Source organism: Mobula hypostoma, chromosome 8 (assembly GCF_963921235.1).
Source record: "Mobula hypostoma chromosome 8, sMobHyp1.1, whole genome shotgun sequence".
Lineage (NCBI taxonomy): Eukaryota > Metazoa > Chordata > Chondrichthyes > Myliobatiformes > Myliobatidae > Mobula > Mobula hypostoma.
Genome location: NC_086104.1, coordinates 16,218,030 through 16,234,759, shown reverse-complemented (window position 1 = coordinate 16,234,759; position 16,730 = coordinate 16,218,030). Strand labels below are relative to the sequence as shown.

Sequence of the window (16,730 nt, the reverse complement as noted above, 5' to 3'; positions counted from 1 at the left end):
TCTTTCTTGGTGCTGTTTATGAAAAAAAGGATATTCTCCTGTTGACGTGGTGTAAAATCTAACGCAGCCATTGTGGTGAATTCAAAATTTCAGGATTGTTTGAACTCCTTTCAGTGGGTGGGGGTTTGGGGGTGGTGGGAAGTAAACCAATTTATAATGTAATGAACTGAAAGAATATAACTGGGATTGTTGGAATTTCTAAACTATCTGACACAGGTCTTTTAGACACTAATGGGGAAGAGGAGGGAATAGTTTCTGTACCCTGCAAATTGGCAAAAATTGGGTTAGGCAATTTGGATAAATTTCCCCTATAAGTTTATCCAAATTCACTACTTAAAAGAATACAGGCTTTGTCCTATTGTGCTGTGGAATGTGTTCCTTCCTCTTTAGGCAGTGGAATCCTTTGGCTGTGTCTGATAATTATTAATATATCATCATCTTCATTTGACATACTGAAGAGCCGTCAATTAAACCAGCACCCAATTAAACTGAATGCAAGAATCCAAGCGTGCCTTTAATTGCACTGAGGATAGGAATTTTATACTTTAGTTTCAGTATTTAAAGGGACACAAGAACAGAGCTTATTCCTAAATAAAGAGAAAAAATTGAAACTTGGGATTAGGAGAATATTGTTGAACTAAGAAATGAAATATAGTTATTGAGACGTGAGAGAGAGAATATGACTGAATGCTGTGCTAAGGCACAACAGATGTAAGATCCTTCTGCTTTTAACTCATTAAACAGGATTGAAGAGACTTTGCTGTACTGTGCATTCACTTCCACCTAACCTCCTCAGGCAAATCTCCTTCTTCGTCTGTTGGAAATCTAGGTCCCGTATGCATCCTGCTTTACAAAAGCATGAGGTGAAATCATTGGAAGCGAAAAGCAAGAAAGAGAGGAGGTTGGAATATGCACTTCAATTTTTTGAGGCCGATATGTCTGCTTCAGATCTGATTAACTAGTTAACCAGGTACATGTGGAATCATGGATGCCCAGAAACTATAAATCGGCTTCTCTGCTGCTACAAAAACTCTACCTTTAATTGCCTGATGGTCTAAAGTTAGACCAGATGGTAGAGCATGTAGGGATGAAATATCCTAGTCCGCAAAACCTGAAAATGCCTGTTGTTTTTCTGTGCTGGAATGTGGGATAAGTATCCTTCGGGTCCACAGCACAGAGATAGCTGTCTGGTTGGATGACTTTCCTAACTACGCTTAGGGATGCAATATTAAAATATTGTGCAAAGATGCTTGTTTGAATTTATGAGGTCAAATATAGGGCAATGTGTTTCTGATGCCTTGCACATTGATAAATACCTGAACTAAAAGCTGTTATTCAAAGACACAGCTTGTACATTCTGCAAATTTAACTGCTAATTTTCTTTGCAACATTTGGTGGTTTATTAATTTGATAATTATAATTTTTGCTAAAGTAGTTGATATTTATTTAAGTATGCTTAATTATTTATTTCTGACCATTTTGATAACTATTTGGGTTATTGTTCAAGCAGAAGGCATCCTCTGACTCATATGGGGTAGGAATTACCATACTGTGATTACAAATTTATAAATAAGTTTAACAGAATTTTGTTTTTGTCAAGATAAAAGATCTTGAATCTGGAGAAAGCTATGATCACAAATGCAGAAGAGATTATTAGTTCAGTATTTTAATGTTGTGCTGCACTACTGTTTCCTTGTCCTTCAGCTGGGATGCAGTTCTTCAGGTTGTCAAATGACTCTCAGTCTAGCTCCTGAGCAATCACTAAAGTACAAGAAGCAAGTTACTTAATGATGGAAGTGTGTGTACGTGGGCGTTGAATTTGTTTTATGCATGTTGATATTTTGCATTTTTTAAAATCATTTTAACTCAATAAGTACTGAGGAGAGATTGAAGAATTTTCTTGTTTTCCATTTGTGTTGTATGAAAGTCATTATTGTGCCTCACTTTTTTCTGTATTTCTATGGTAAATATTGTAAAGTGAAGAATATTAAAATAATGTAAAACAGTATATCAGAGGAGAGTTTTCCTCTATGATAATCACAGGAAGTGTGGAGGGTGATGGATGTTATGTTCTCAATGGCATGTTGACTTCACCATTGCAACACATCCACTCAAGACAGAAATGTTATCTGAAATAATAATAAGAGGTCTAGATTCTTAAATTGGTTTATAAGTTCAATAGTAATTTTGTTTTTTTTATGATATCTTTCCTGACCTTAAAATGATTCAAAGAGCCTTTAGAGCTAAATTTTGTGTTATTATATCAATAAACGCAGCAGTAGAATTGCTGCAGAGTAATTTCGTTCAAACTTTAATAATGACAGATTTTTTTGTGTTTATTAATATATTGCTTAAAGGATAAACATTGGTTAGGATAACTGGGATGACTCCCCAGTACTTTGGAAAAAATGGCATGAAGTCCTTTAATTAAAAAAAGTTTAAAACTTCTGAAACATTACAATCTAATTAATTAATTTCCTTTTTCATAGAACTTTATAGTTTTAAAGTATGTATACAGAATACAACTCTGAGATTTGTCCTTCTGCATGCAGCCACAAAACAAAGAAACACCATGGAACCTGTTCAAGAAAACTTCAAACACCCAACACATGAAAAAAAGAACAAATTGCGCAAACGGCAAAAAATGAGTAAACAACACAGAGTATCAAACATCAAACCAGAAGTCCAGTCATATTCAGTTTAGTTCCGTTCAGCACATTGCAGGCCACAGGGTCATTCTTCGCCTCTGCTCTCCAGTCCGCTTCGATCGTCCTGATCAGACCACTCGAAAACAGCAAACCAAAGAGTAACCAGAATGCAGCAACACACGCAAAGTCCCCCAAAACAAACCCACAGCCTCACTGATCAATCCTTGCACATGGATCCCAAGACTCCTGCACCTTTCTCCAACAGCTAGCGAGGGGGTGAGGAAGACCAGTCAAATGCAGGCAGAGACGTACATTCACCAGTCTTCCACTCTCATCCCCATCGACCTCAACCTTGCATGACACCTCAATCGAAGATAAGCAATAGAGTTGATCATGGGCTGGCACCCCATCGCCAGGATTCCAGGCCTACAAGCTGCACACTAAGCTCCAAACCTGAGCAAACTGCCAGATCACTCAATCGGCCCAACGCACACCACCAAAATGTAGATAGAAGCTGCTGGTGAACGCAGCAGGCCAGGCAGCATCTATAGGATGAGGTACAGTCGACGTTTTGGGCCGAGACCCTTCGTCACGACTAACGAACTTTTATGTGTATTGCTTGAAATCCCAGCATCTGCAGATTTCCTCGTGTTTGCGTTATCAAAATGTAGATCACAGGTTTTAAAACTATATTAATAGCTAGAGTAAGTGAAAATCAAAAAAAAAATTGAAGGTGCTGGAAATTTGAAATATAAACAGGATCTTCTGGGAGCAGTTAAAATATTAGATAGTATCAGTGAAAGAGAAACTGAGTTAACATTTCAGTTTGAAAGTCCTTTGCCTCTGACCTGAGTGCAAACCTTGGCCAAGATGTGGATTTCCTGGATTTTGGGTGGGAGCAAAGAGGTGGAAGGGTTGGGGGAAAGAATGATATTTATTGGCCTGATTTCTAGTATTATAAAAACATGATTGTTTTGTGCGTTCTTAACAAGGAATGCCTCTTGGAGTAAGTAATAATATCATCCTCTGTAAGACTGATAGAGAAATCATTTTGAGCATACAAAGGAGATTATTCTGGAAGTGTCCAGCCAAATTTCTGGAGTGACACAATTTAACTTAGAAATGGTCTTCATTGTGTTGCACTCCAAAAGTAAATTATTTTCAGATACTTAGCGCTTAAAAAACTATGATACGCAACTGAATGTCTAGGCCAAGATCTTTCTGGCTACACATTCATGTTGTAATCAGGAGCATCCTAATTCAGCAAGTGCAACTGACTTCTTGTTTCTGTTTGGGACAGTGCCCAGCATCTTTCTAAAAAGCCTGGCAGGATCCTAATTTTGATTTGAGAGAGATTTCAGGCATTACCGCTGCATAAAAGAACATGTCCGATAGAAACCTATTCTTTGAAATTGTAAATAAATGGTGATTTATCACATTTAAAAGCAAAAGTCAAGAGATTGGGATTTAAATATTAAAGGTAGATTTTGAGTGGGATGTGGAGTTTGAATTTCTCTTTTCAGGTAGGGGACACCTTGCTTGTATAATATGTTACTGAGAAAGATCAATGATAATTATGGGTACAGAATCCAGCTCTATTTCTTGAGTATATTGGAGGGTATGGGAGAAGGTGAGAGTCAGACCCATCAATAGGTTTATAAGTTAGGTAGACTTCCCATCTTGAAAACAATGTTTGTTAGCAGTAAGTCACTGCTGCATTTGGGTTTTATGCAACAGAGAACATTTTTTTTTGACACCAGCTTTACATGGTAGTATTTATACAACATTCTTCTTCGATTAATTGCAAAGTGGTAGTTTCAAGCTGATTTATACCGTTTGCCATGCAATATTATGAATTGAATTTCAAAGAGTTGCAATGCCAGTGACCTGGTAACATTGTAGTGCATGTGAATTATAGGACACATAGTAGATTGGTCAGCAGAGCTGTCACTGTCAGTAATTGTTTCTTTCACTTAAATGCAGTACGGTAGAAAAGTAATAAATACTTAAGTTGCCAAAAAAGCATCCACGTCGCCGCCAGAAATATATTTGAATCAGAATTTCTGTAAACTGTAGATTTTAAAAAATTGTGAATCTTTGTACCACAGCATATTAAATGTTTCATTCTGGCATTTCATTGAAATAAGTGAAGGAGGAACACTTTACCAAAGCATATATTTTACACTGAAATGATTAGACTTGCAAAATATACCTTCTGTGGTTACATTTGGCAGCATATTGACTAGGCTTTGTGCAAGCTGATAATTTGGGACTGTTTGGATCATAGCAGTAGAAAGTAGGAAAGATTATTTGAGACACTGGAATTTTAGGATCAATTTTTTTTTAAAGTTGTTTCATTTTGTTGTATATTTGATAGTTTAATATGTGAAGCAGAGAAGTTGGATTTGATGGAAAAATCACAGAGATGAGATAACTATTTTTCAAACATTTTGGCCAAGATAATTCTCTAAAAAACCCTTGAACAGCCCTACTTTAAAAAACACTTTTTTTGACAAAATTGGAAAACATATGGCCCCTTGTGCCTATGTATTAAATGATATAGCAGGCACAAGGAGCCATATGTTTGATATTGGGCACTGATATGATTTTGGGATCGTCTTCACTTTCCTACCTGTCCCCCATAACACTTGACTCCATTATAGACCACAAATCCATCTGAGTCTTGAAATATTCAATGGTATACCTTCAGCAGCTTTCTGAGACAGAGACTTCCAAAGACCTGTGGCCGCCCCGAAGGAAAAAAAATCTATCTTAGAAATAGGTAACCACTTCTTCTGAAATTAAGCTCAGTAGTTCTAGATTCCTCATCAGGAAAAGCATCCTCTTACCTTCTATCCCATTAAACCCCTTCAGATGTTATGTTTCAGTAAAAAGATATCTTATTACCTCACATCTTGTTTTTCCTTTCCTCATAAGGCAACCCTTTCAAGTCAGCAACTTGTTCGAGTGAATTTCTTGCAATGCAAACATATCACTCTTAAATAAGCAGGCCAATATTGTGTATAGTACTTCGGATGTAGTCTCTATCTGCAGCAAGACTGTGCAACTTTCATACTCCATTCCCTTTACGATAACGGCCAACATTCACTTTGCGTCCTTAATTGCTTGATGCATCAGCATGCTTCACACATGAGAACATCCAGATTTTGCTATATCACAGAATTTTGTAATCTCTCTCCATTTAAGCAATCCTGTACAGTTCTCTCCTTCATACTAAGGTGAGTCACCTCACATACGTACTACTCCATCACCCAAATGTTTACCGCTCATTTAACCTATTCATATCTTTTTGTAGACATCATGCCCTCCACACGTCTTGCTTATCTTCAGCAAATTTAGTTACGGAAATAAAAATAAAGTCACCAGAAATCTTTATACATGTAGGCTGCTTATAGGATCGGTGAAAATAAGACCATAAGATATAGGAGCAGAAGCAGGCCATTCGGCCCATCAAGTCTGCTGCGCCATTCGATCATGGGCTGATCCAATTCTTCCAGTCACCCCACTCCCCTGCCTTCTCCCCATACCCTTTGATGCCCTGGCTAATCAAAAGCCTTAAATGCACCCAATGACTTGGCCTCCACAGCCGCTCATGGTAAGAAATTCCACAGATTTACCACCTCTGACTAAAGTAAGTAAAATGAATGGATTTTTTTTCATGAAACATCCAAACCTGGCAGTGCACGAGTCTTCACGTTTTCTGTGGTTACATTTTACAGAAAAATAATGTGATAATAACAATGACATTAAAATTTTAAGAAAGTAAGTTACTTTAAATACAATGTGCAGGATGAAGTGCATTTTATTAAAAGGAATTTTTACATTGTACATTGCCGCCATGAGGTATGACTGGGGGAGAAGATGGTGGTTGGTATGTTGATCTCTGCTGCAAGAATTTAGAATATCATTGCATGTGATCAGCTAATCCAAGGATATATAAATCCAACTACGTTTAACCCATGAATATTTAATGCTGACACCAAGAAATACAACAATGTGGTTAAAAAAAGCCATAACTCCCAGTTCCTTGGGACCAAAATGAAATCATTAACAGTAAAAAAAAATAAATTGTCACAAGTAAATTATTTGTATTACTCATGTACTGGCTCAGCAGCAGTTCAATTGATAATCAGCATTTTATGTTTGAACAAGTCTACCAATTTAAACATCATTTAATAGGTTGATTATTATACAACAGTTTCCATACTTTCTCTTTTGAATTTTAAAGTTTTTATTTCTCCTACTTTTTCTGGTATCAATCAAAGATCCATTGATGGTAGATTAGGCGCTGATTTTCACCATGGTGTTATTTGTTAAAACATGACTATACTCTCTGTTGTATTCAAATATTGATAGACTGTATAAGAGCTGAAAATGAAATTTTATTTATCAACTATAGAACAAATTATATCCACACAATGACAAAGTCACTGTATCCCACAGATCACAACTAAATGTAAAGAACTATTGTTAAAGCTTGTTATTGAAGTTAAGTTATAACTCAACTGTTTCAATCTACCTATAACATCATTTTGGTAAAAGTTAACAAATATTTTTAAAACAATAAGATGTCAGGGCTTCAGACTAGTTGATTACAGAGTTCAATTGAAGAGTGTTAAAATGGGAACTGTTGAGAAATAGCGTGAAAAAAATTATCACTGGGTAAGTAAGCTGAGGGTATTCAATGACCTATTGGTTGCAACATCTATTTCATATTTAAAGTTTGTGAAAACAACAAAATTCTCATGTTTGTGAGTTCCTGCTATTTTGCTTCCCAGTTAATAGAGGATCGTCATTGCACTACTGAAAGTTAATGTAATTAAAGAAAAACATTTTCACTGATATTTTTCACAAGTTTTTGTATATATAGTGCTCCCAACATGATAGTGTGGTTCTGTTTGCTTAACTGAGATTTTCATGTATCACAGTTTTACAAGATGATTTTTGTTGTTTTAGAATCAGTTTTTTAAAATCTATGTTTCCTCCTTAGGAGCAACACAAACTTGAGCTGGAAATTAATGAAACTAAGTGTCATTTGGAGCGTGTCCAGCAGGATGCAGCAAAAACGAAGGATGAATGTCTAAAGCTGATGGAACTACTGAGCAAAGCCGAGCACCAACTGCACCTCACCAGGTACAAGTAATCCTGTTATCTGCCAGTGGCAATTCATAACGCCAGCATCAAGCTGCCTGTCTCTACCGCAGGCAATAAAACATTTTACAGATATTTTTGGTGATTTGCAATACCAACTGTTCACATTTTTGCCTACTAATTGCTGCAGTATTAACAGGTGAAGCTATTAAAAAACCAAACTGCAGGTATGTAATTATACAAAACCAAATGTGATGATTTTTCTAATCTGTCTTAAGGGAAAAGCAGCATGATGTTTGTAACATATGGACGGGTGATGGGATTACCAGATGTTCTGAGGTTTTTGTTTTTTTTAATTCTAAGATCTCTTGTATTCTGTCAGTTTGAGTTGTAATGATGTGGGAACAGCACAACATATGATATTGTATCATGATAAATAGCCTTAATAAGTGGTTGTTATAACAGGATGTCATTAATTTAATATCTTTCGCATTTTTTTACCAACTTGAAAACTTTTGTTTATTTTTCCTGTTTTACCAACAATAACAGTACCCGCTTAAATTATCACGGCCCCATCTGTGCTTGGCAAAGTCACAATGAATTCAGTTTTCAACTGTCCTATATTTGGCCATATTTTGAGAAGATAAAATCTCTGTCCAGTTTCCCTTCATTGATGGTAACCATTTTCAAATTCAGTCAGATTTTTCAAAGATTCATTGACAGGCTGTGGATTTTGATGGCATCCTGGCATTTATTGTTCATCCCTAAACCTAAACTCAGGAGACAGTTCAGACTTAATTAGGGCTGGAGACACATATAGGCCATATCGTATTGGGTTGGCAAACTTCTTCCTTGATTATGTTCTTTACAGCAATCCAGTAGTTTCTTTGTTACAATTATTGATAGCTTTTCTTGGACATTTCTTATAATTTATATTCTCCGGCTACCATCTTGTGATTTTGAACTTATGTCTCTGGATGATTAGTGCAATACTCTGATAGTAATGTAGCAACTTAATCATTCAGCCACAATGCCCAAATTATACATAAAAATCTTCAGTCTTGAATTTTCTTTACAGTTGTGACTTTTTTTGCTATGATTTCTACTGTGTCGCTCTTCCCAGACAAGGTCAATCACGCCAACTTACTGTTCTTTGCACTTTAAATCTAGCATTTTGCCTTCACTAAAAGAGCAATGCAAGGATGTCAGGAAAGAGCAAGGTTTTGTTCTCCCCTGAAAATCACTCCTCCCCCACCTCCATGTCCCCTCACTTCATGCAGATGTTCAGGATAATTGCAGCATCCTTACTGCTGAACCAGCAGAGACAAGTTAATTCAACATGGCATTAGTGAGTTTTCATTGAGGAGTCAATATAACTCATGAGCTGGAAGCTCTTTCAAGGGTAAATTCTACCTAAGGTATATTTTCCATGAAGAACTTGTACCACTGATAAGAGTGATTGGGCAGTGTACTTTCAGACTGCCACCAGACCTAATCTTCAGTTGCTGCCAGTCATGCCTGAAAATGCTCATGATGACTGTCCTTCAATTTTCCTTTTTGCCTGCACCATGGACCTTTACACACATAATTTCAGATTGCAGCACCTCCTCACACTTTTTGGAAGCTTATTGTTCAAGACCCAAAGTAGAGAATTGAGTGCAAAATTACTGCTTACACTCTTGTGCGGTATTCAGAAACTGCTATGATGGTGGAGTTGTTAACTTCTGAATAAGATGTTAAACAGGGCCTGCCTTCTCTGTCTTGTGGATGTGAAAGGAGTCCATGGTTTGAAGAAAAACAGGCGAATGATCCAAGGCCCGTCTCTCATCAACAGAAAATATCTGGTCATTATTACATTATCGTTTGTGGAACATAACCTGATCATCATGTTTCCTACTTTGGAAGGCCATTCTATTTCAGAAATATTTGCTTTACTATATAAAAAAAATCCTGGAACTTCTTTAGAGGATCACAAAAGACACAGTACAAATTTTCTTTTATTTTTCATTCAACATCCATGAAGCTACTTTTGAGAATTTGACAGTGTAGGGATTCATGATACAAAAGTCTAAATCCAAATCTCCTTGGTGCAACTCACTGACATTTCAATACCTTGGCGGTTGCACACTTCTCTTCTAACATTTCTGGCATCGCAATAACTATCTAAGTAACCTGTCAGCAGTAAACGAGTTGCCTTGACTGGCAAAGTTAATTCTAAAATATAAAGCATCCCATTATCCATGTAGTCAATTAGCTATAAGAACTCTGAATGTAATTGGGACTAAGTCAGGGACCAGCATTAAGTTGAACAAGATCAGAATCTTTGTCACATCTTTGCAAAATTCCTCTGGGCTGTCAAGGCCCACAAAAGATGTGAGCATTTTATAACAAAGCAAGCTGTATTAGGCACATTGCAGCCAACTTCATCACAATTTAACTGGCCTGACTTCAACTGGTAAATACCTGAGAAAATAATCTTGCATTGGATTCAGCCAGAAAAATAAACATCTCCTGCTCTTCTCCATCTTTTACCATACTATTAATTTTTCCCCTAAAGTTTTGTGGGGGGGCATTAAAAAGCAAAAAGTATTTTTTTCCAAAACACTACAAAAAGTTCAGATTGTCAGTGAGCAGACAAATTACCTTTTATGGAAAAATTTGAAACTTAGTGATTCTAATTATCTTTTAGTTTCAGTTATTTGCCAGAAATTCTGTTCATTACAGTGGACAATCAGGGATGCAGAAAATATCCTCTATAGTACCAAAAAAAAGTACAGAAATTGTAACGCATGGAGCAACATTTTATGCCCAGTGCAATTGAGTTTTGCCAAGAACACATTCGTATTTTGTGTACTGGTAGCATGCTTCAGGAAATTTGTTATATAGAAAATATGTACATACAGAAATGTTAATTAGCATGCAGGGTCCCTATTTTGCACAAGCAAAATTCCTCTGGGCTCATAAGGCCCATAGAAGATGTGAGCATTTTCAACTGAAACAAGCTGTAGTAGGCACATTAAACCTGACTTCATCGTGTTTAAGTAGCCTGACTTTAACTGGTTCATAACAGAAAGTTCAAGGCTTTTCTTGTCTTTCAGAAAGATGTTGATTTAAGTGGGTTTCTGTGGATTCATTCACCTTCAACTAACGCCAATGGTGCCAGCCTGCTCAGGATCTACGGTTGCCTTTTTCCACGTTCTCCTTTCTGCCTAAAGTCCAGTCCAATGCCACTTCCCCACTCCATTCAACACACACAAAATGTTGGAGGAACTCAGCAGGCCAAGTAGCATCTCTGGAAAAGAGTACAGCCAACATTTCAGGCCAAGACCCTTCATCAGGTCTTTGACTGTTTACTCTTTTCCATAGATGCTGCCTGGCCTGCTGAGTTCCTCCAGCACTTTGTGTGTGTTGCTTTGGATTTCCAGCATCTGCAGACTTTCTCTTGTTTGTGATTCACCACCCCTTTCACTATTATTCTCTCAACCACCAGCAACTTTCTCCACCGTGGCAGAACTAGCAGAGGGAAGGCTGTTGGGTGTTAACATTGCTTAAGGGCAAGTGGCCTTGAATGTCATTGTTTGGTGTCTGTCAATTAAGAGCTTACACGTGAAAGATTTTAATAAGATTGAAAGAGTGTGAAGAAAGTTTACAAGGATGTTGCCAGGACTTGATAATCTGAGTAATAGGGAAAGGTTGAATAGGTTTGGACTTCATTTCCTAGAGCACAGTAGAAAGAGGGGAGATTTTGCTAGAGGTATGTGAAATTATGTGGGGTATAGATAAGGTAAATGCAAGCAGGCTTTTTCCGCTGAGGTCTGTAAGACTAGAACTGGAAGTTATGGGTTAAGGATGATAGGTGACTGTTTAAGTGGAACCTGAGGGGTAATTTCTTCACTCAGAGAACGGTGAGAGTGTGGAATGAGCTGCCGGTGGAGGTGGTGGTTGTGGGTTTGATGTCAACACTTGAGAGAAATTTGGATATGTACACAGATGGGAGGGGTTTGGGGACATGGTCAGGGTGCAGGTTGATGGGTCCAGGAAGAATATTAGTTCAGCATGGATGAGTTGGGCAGAAGGGCTTGCTTCTGTGTTGTAGTGTTCTAAGACTCTATGAAAGTGTACTACGTAATACTATGGAAACTCAAGATAGATCTAAGGAATAATAAGGAATTGACTGAAGGATTAAAACTGTTGTTTTGTTATAAGAGTTAAGTCTATATTACATAATGTATATGATGCCACTACTTGGAATTTACAACAGTGCTGTGGATTCAGAACTATAATATAATTTAGTTATTGTACTACACTTGGAGGGAACAGTTGGTTCTGAAAAGAGTTGGTGAAATAGAAAGTGAATTGAATAACATGATGGGAAGACAATTGAAATTTAAATCTCATGGACAAGCTGTAAGTGCAGAATAAAGGAAAGGAATGCAGGGAGCACATGAACATGAATAACCGAGGATGAAATTGAGTAACTTCAGGTAATCTTAGTAGGCTTAGACTATAGTTCCTGCATTTGTGCTTCTGAGAATAATAGCATATTATGAATGAGATATTATTAAACTGATAACTAGGACATCTTTTACATAAGAGGATAACTCCACCATCACTATTGCTGAAGCAGCTAATGATATTTAATTGTCAGATTCCCCTAGAAGTCAGATTTATGTCATTCAGGCTTAGGAAGGGATGTATTTTTTAAAAAAGAAGAGTGCTTAATGATGCCACACTATATCTAATACCGTAAAATACATTTGAATTCAAGCCTTTTTTCATTCAGCATTGCCTAACAGTCTTGAGATGCTATCATTTACTGTAATGTTCTTCTAGATGCACTGTTGCTGGTGGGAAGCATTTTCATGGTTATATTAGTCTAGGTGAAGCATTCAACTTTGAACACTCATAACATTTTCATGTTCTTTTTTGTTGTTTCCTGTCACCATTGTGTAAGTGAGTTCAAATCTGGTTTGATATTATTAGTCTGTCAATGACAGTATTCATTAGAAATGAACACGCAGTGCCTTTGGCCAGTTTTCCTCTTTGGCTGGTAACATTAAGGTTCAAGGTTTCATTTTATTATCAAAGTATGTATACAAAATGCAATTCTGAGATTTGTCTTCTCCAGGTAGCCCATAAAATACAGAAACCATAAAAGTAGTTTAAAGAAAGGCATCAATAACCACCCCCCCCACAAAAAGAAAAAAAACTTACAAACCCTCTCTTGCACAGGAACTAACTAGATCATCCACATGGGGGAACAACAGCAGCAACATCAAACCCCAAACCCCCAACCTCCATTCGGCAACAAGAAAGAATGGGAGAGAACACAAACAAAAACAAGAGACTAATATGAACTACAGTTAGTTTGAACGATAGTCCAGTCCATAAATCTCAGGATTCTGATAATATCTCCAAGAGCATTGGGACCCAGCAGCCCCTCCATGGGAAGCGACTTGAACCAGCAGCCCCTCCGAGAGAAGCGACTCAAACCAAGGGCTCCTCCGAGGGAAGCGACTCGAACCAGCGGCCTCTCCAAGGGCGGCAACCTCTTCAAAAATTGTTCGCTCTCCTCTGCATTTGCCTCTATGTTTCCGGCTTCCCTGGCACTTTAATCTGCAAGAAATGCAGTTGATCGTGGCCCTTCGCCTCATCTCTGAGCTCCTCCTCATGGAAGCTTGTGCTTGCATTTCTTTCCTGGCGTTTTCTAGGGGACAGCAGAGTGTTAGCTCACTACATCAAACTATGGACTGTAAGTCACGAGCTCCAACAGTTTCAAAAACAAAATTAAAATGAAGAAGAATAAATAGAAGACATAGAACAACTGACATCTAGAAGATGTCACGCCTGAGAAATCGTTGTTCGCTTACACAATCTTGACCAGGTTTAAGATAGGAATATTTTAGTCCATTCATCAGTGAAGGTAGTAGGTTACATGACGTTAAAATCGTTTTTCTCTTAAATAAATCAGGTAATTTTAAAAAAAAGCATATAATAATTCAAATAGTGTGCTGTTATTCTACACAGTATTATATGCATGTGCAAAGTCTGTGTGTACAGACACACTTATTTGTCTTGAGTGCACGTGTAATTTAAAGGTTGTGTGCCTGTTCATTTCTGCTTCTTTCTCAACTTCCAAAGTCCCAAAGCTCCACATAATATCCTTCCCAAATGAATTGAAAAGTGTTTTAGAGAATTTAAATGAATTCTCCAGATGGACAAAAGAAATGAAATCTCTAATTAAATCCTACAACTAAGAGGAAGAATATGTGCAATAATGGCATTAGGGTTAATAGAAGAAGATTTAGAGAACCATCTAAAACAACAAACGTCACATCACTTTCAAAATGAAGAGCAAATGAAAAAGCAAGTGGAATCTGGTGGATAATTTGAATAGCAGGGGCCTCAGTGGTTATGATGAAACTTTAATATGTGTTCACGCATCCTCATGTGGAATACTTTGAGCACTTTGGTGGTCACAGGTCAGTACGAAGGCTGGACAGGAGAAATAGGTATAACCAGAGGTAAAAACATCAATTATGAGGAAAATTTTAATGTTTATTCTAGAGAGAAGATTAATGGGAGAAGGAGAAAGCTTCTGACTAACATCAGATTTAAAACTATTACCCAGAATGTTACTTTGATGTGAGCAAAGACTGGAGGTAACTTCTTAAAAATAAGTTTGAAATGGAGTTATCTTTTATAATCAAAATGGAGACTGGAGTTGAGGGGAATAATAAATTAGTCATGACAGAATGGTGGATCAGACTTGATGGGCTAAATGGCTTAACTCTGCTCCTATGACTTATGGTCATGATCTAAAATATTGCTATTGCTTGAGTGTAAGCTTTCTTTTATCCATTCATTATTGGGGATCCCGTTTCATTGGCAAGACCAGCATTTTATTTCCATCCATAATTGGCCTTGAAAAGATCCCACTTTGCTAAACTATTACAGATCTTCTAGTAATGGGTTTCACTGGAAAGAAAATTCCAGGATTTAAGCCCAGCAGTGATGCAGGAATGTTCATACATTTTCCAAATTAGGAAAACGCATGGCAAGAATTAAATACCTTAAAATCAAAAAGTTGTAGAACAAGCAACAGAAAACCATGTAATTGGACACTTACTCAACTGTGTGCTTCATTGCATCCTTAGAGCAGTGCTTGTAGCAGAAATGCTGTTACATATGTATGCCAATAATTGCTGATTGAAATTTCAAATTGTTATTTTTTACTTGCGGTAGCCGGTGAAAAGTAACCACTGCCTCACTACCTTTTTTCTATTTTTGCCCTACTTTTTAATTTTACTGTTTAATATGTAAACTGTAATTCATGGTTTTTTCTCTCTGTTATTATGATCTCAATGTACTGTTGCAACAAAGACAACAAATTTCACGAAATATGCCTGTGATATTAAGCCTGATTCTGATAGATCAGAGATCAGCATAAACTTCAGACATGTTCTCAGATGCCTTCTACTCCAGGAAAGCAGTTGGGATTATGTCCCTAGTTAACCTACTGGTTGCTCCATCATTTAACATTTAATTCTAACTCAAATTTCTGAGAATAGGCAAATACCATATAGGGTTCTCTGTAATGAAAGGATTTAACTAGTATTCATTGGTCCAATAGTCTAGCTGAAGGGGTAGAAGAAACTGCATAACTTGAAAAAATAGCATGAAGAACTAATCCATTGGCAGAAAACTTAATTGGTTATCAATATCCTCTTCTCAACCAACATCTCCATCAATGGTCTTTGATGCTACTCAGCCAATTCAATAATTACATCCCATGCCAGGTTCCTATATAGACACCCTACCCTATTCTGAAGGATCATAAGAATGTTCTCAAAACTTCCTTGAAGTGGTGACATCCCCACCAAGTCCTGGTAGTCTCTGCCCCATTACTACTCAAAGTAGGCTGACAAAATGCAGTCTGACACTGAGAACCTCAGTTCTTTGCATCAGGAGCAGGTGGAAGCCCAACATAAACAGTGAAGGAGCCTATCACCTCCTATGCCACCTACCCTACCAGCCAAATAAGCATCCCCAGCTGTGACAATCTCTGTAGATCCAACATCAACTTCATCAGACACTTAGGAGGCAATGCGATTGCAGCGGGACTTAGACAAATTGGAAGAATGGGCAAAAAATGGCAGATGGAATACAGTGTTGGGAAATGTACGATAATGCATTTTAGTAAAAGGAACAACAGTGTGGACTATTATGTAAATGGGGAGAAGGTTCAAACGTCAGGGGTGCAGAGACACTTAGGAGTCCTTGTGCAAGACTCACGGAAAGTTAATTTACAGTTTGAGTCTCTGGTAAAGAAGGCAAGGATGCTGTCTAAGTCGCATGCCATCTTGGTCAATGTCTCCCATCCACTACATAATGTACTGGGTGGGCACAGGAGTACATTCAGCCAGAGACTCATTCCACCAAGATGCAGCACAGAGCATCATAGGAAGTCATTCCTGCCTGTGGCCATCAAACTTTATAACTCCTCCCCTGGAGGGTCAGACACCCTGAGCCGATAGGCTGGTCCTGGACTTATTTCATAATTTACTGGCGTAATTTACACATTACTATTTAACTATTTATGGTTCTATTACTAGTTATGGTGCAACTGTAACGAAAACCAATTTCCCCCAGGATCAATAAAGTATAACTATGACTATGACTATGAAATGCATTGTTTGCATTTATCTCAAGGAGAATAGAATATAAAGGCAAGGAGATAATGCTGAGGATTTATAAGATATTAGTCGGGCCACACTTAGAGTATTGTCAACAGTTTTGGGCCCCATATCTCAGAAAGGATATGTTGTCATTGGAGAGAGTCCAGAGGAGGTTTACAAGGATGATTCTGGGAATGAGGGGGTTAGCGTATGGGGAGCATTTGGTAGCTTTGGGCCTGTACTCACTGGAATTTAGAAACATGAATCTCATTGAATCTACCGAATGTTGAAA

At 37.5% G+C, this 16,730-nt stretch overlaps 1 protein-coding gene across 2 annotated transcripts in view; it reads left to right on the top strand.

The window, feature by feature from the left end:
- The window catches only part of sdccag8 (SHH signaling and ciliogenesis regulator sdccag8), a 426,566-nt gene that overhangs the window by 213,086 nt on the left and 196,750 nt on the right, over positions 1 to 16,730 (top strand). For both annotated transcript variants that reach the window (XM_063055502.1, XM_063055503.1), the window contains exon 13: positions 7,660 to 7,802. In XM_063055502.1, coding sequence (XP_062911572.1) covers positions 7,660 to 7,802 — 143 coding nt within the window. The remainder of the gene's footprint in view (positions 1 to 7,659; positions 7,803 to 16,730) is intronic.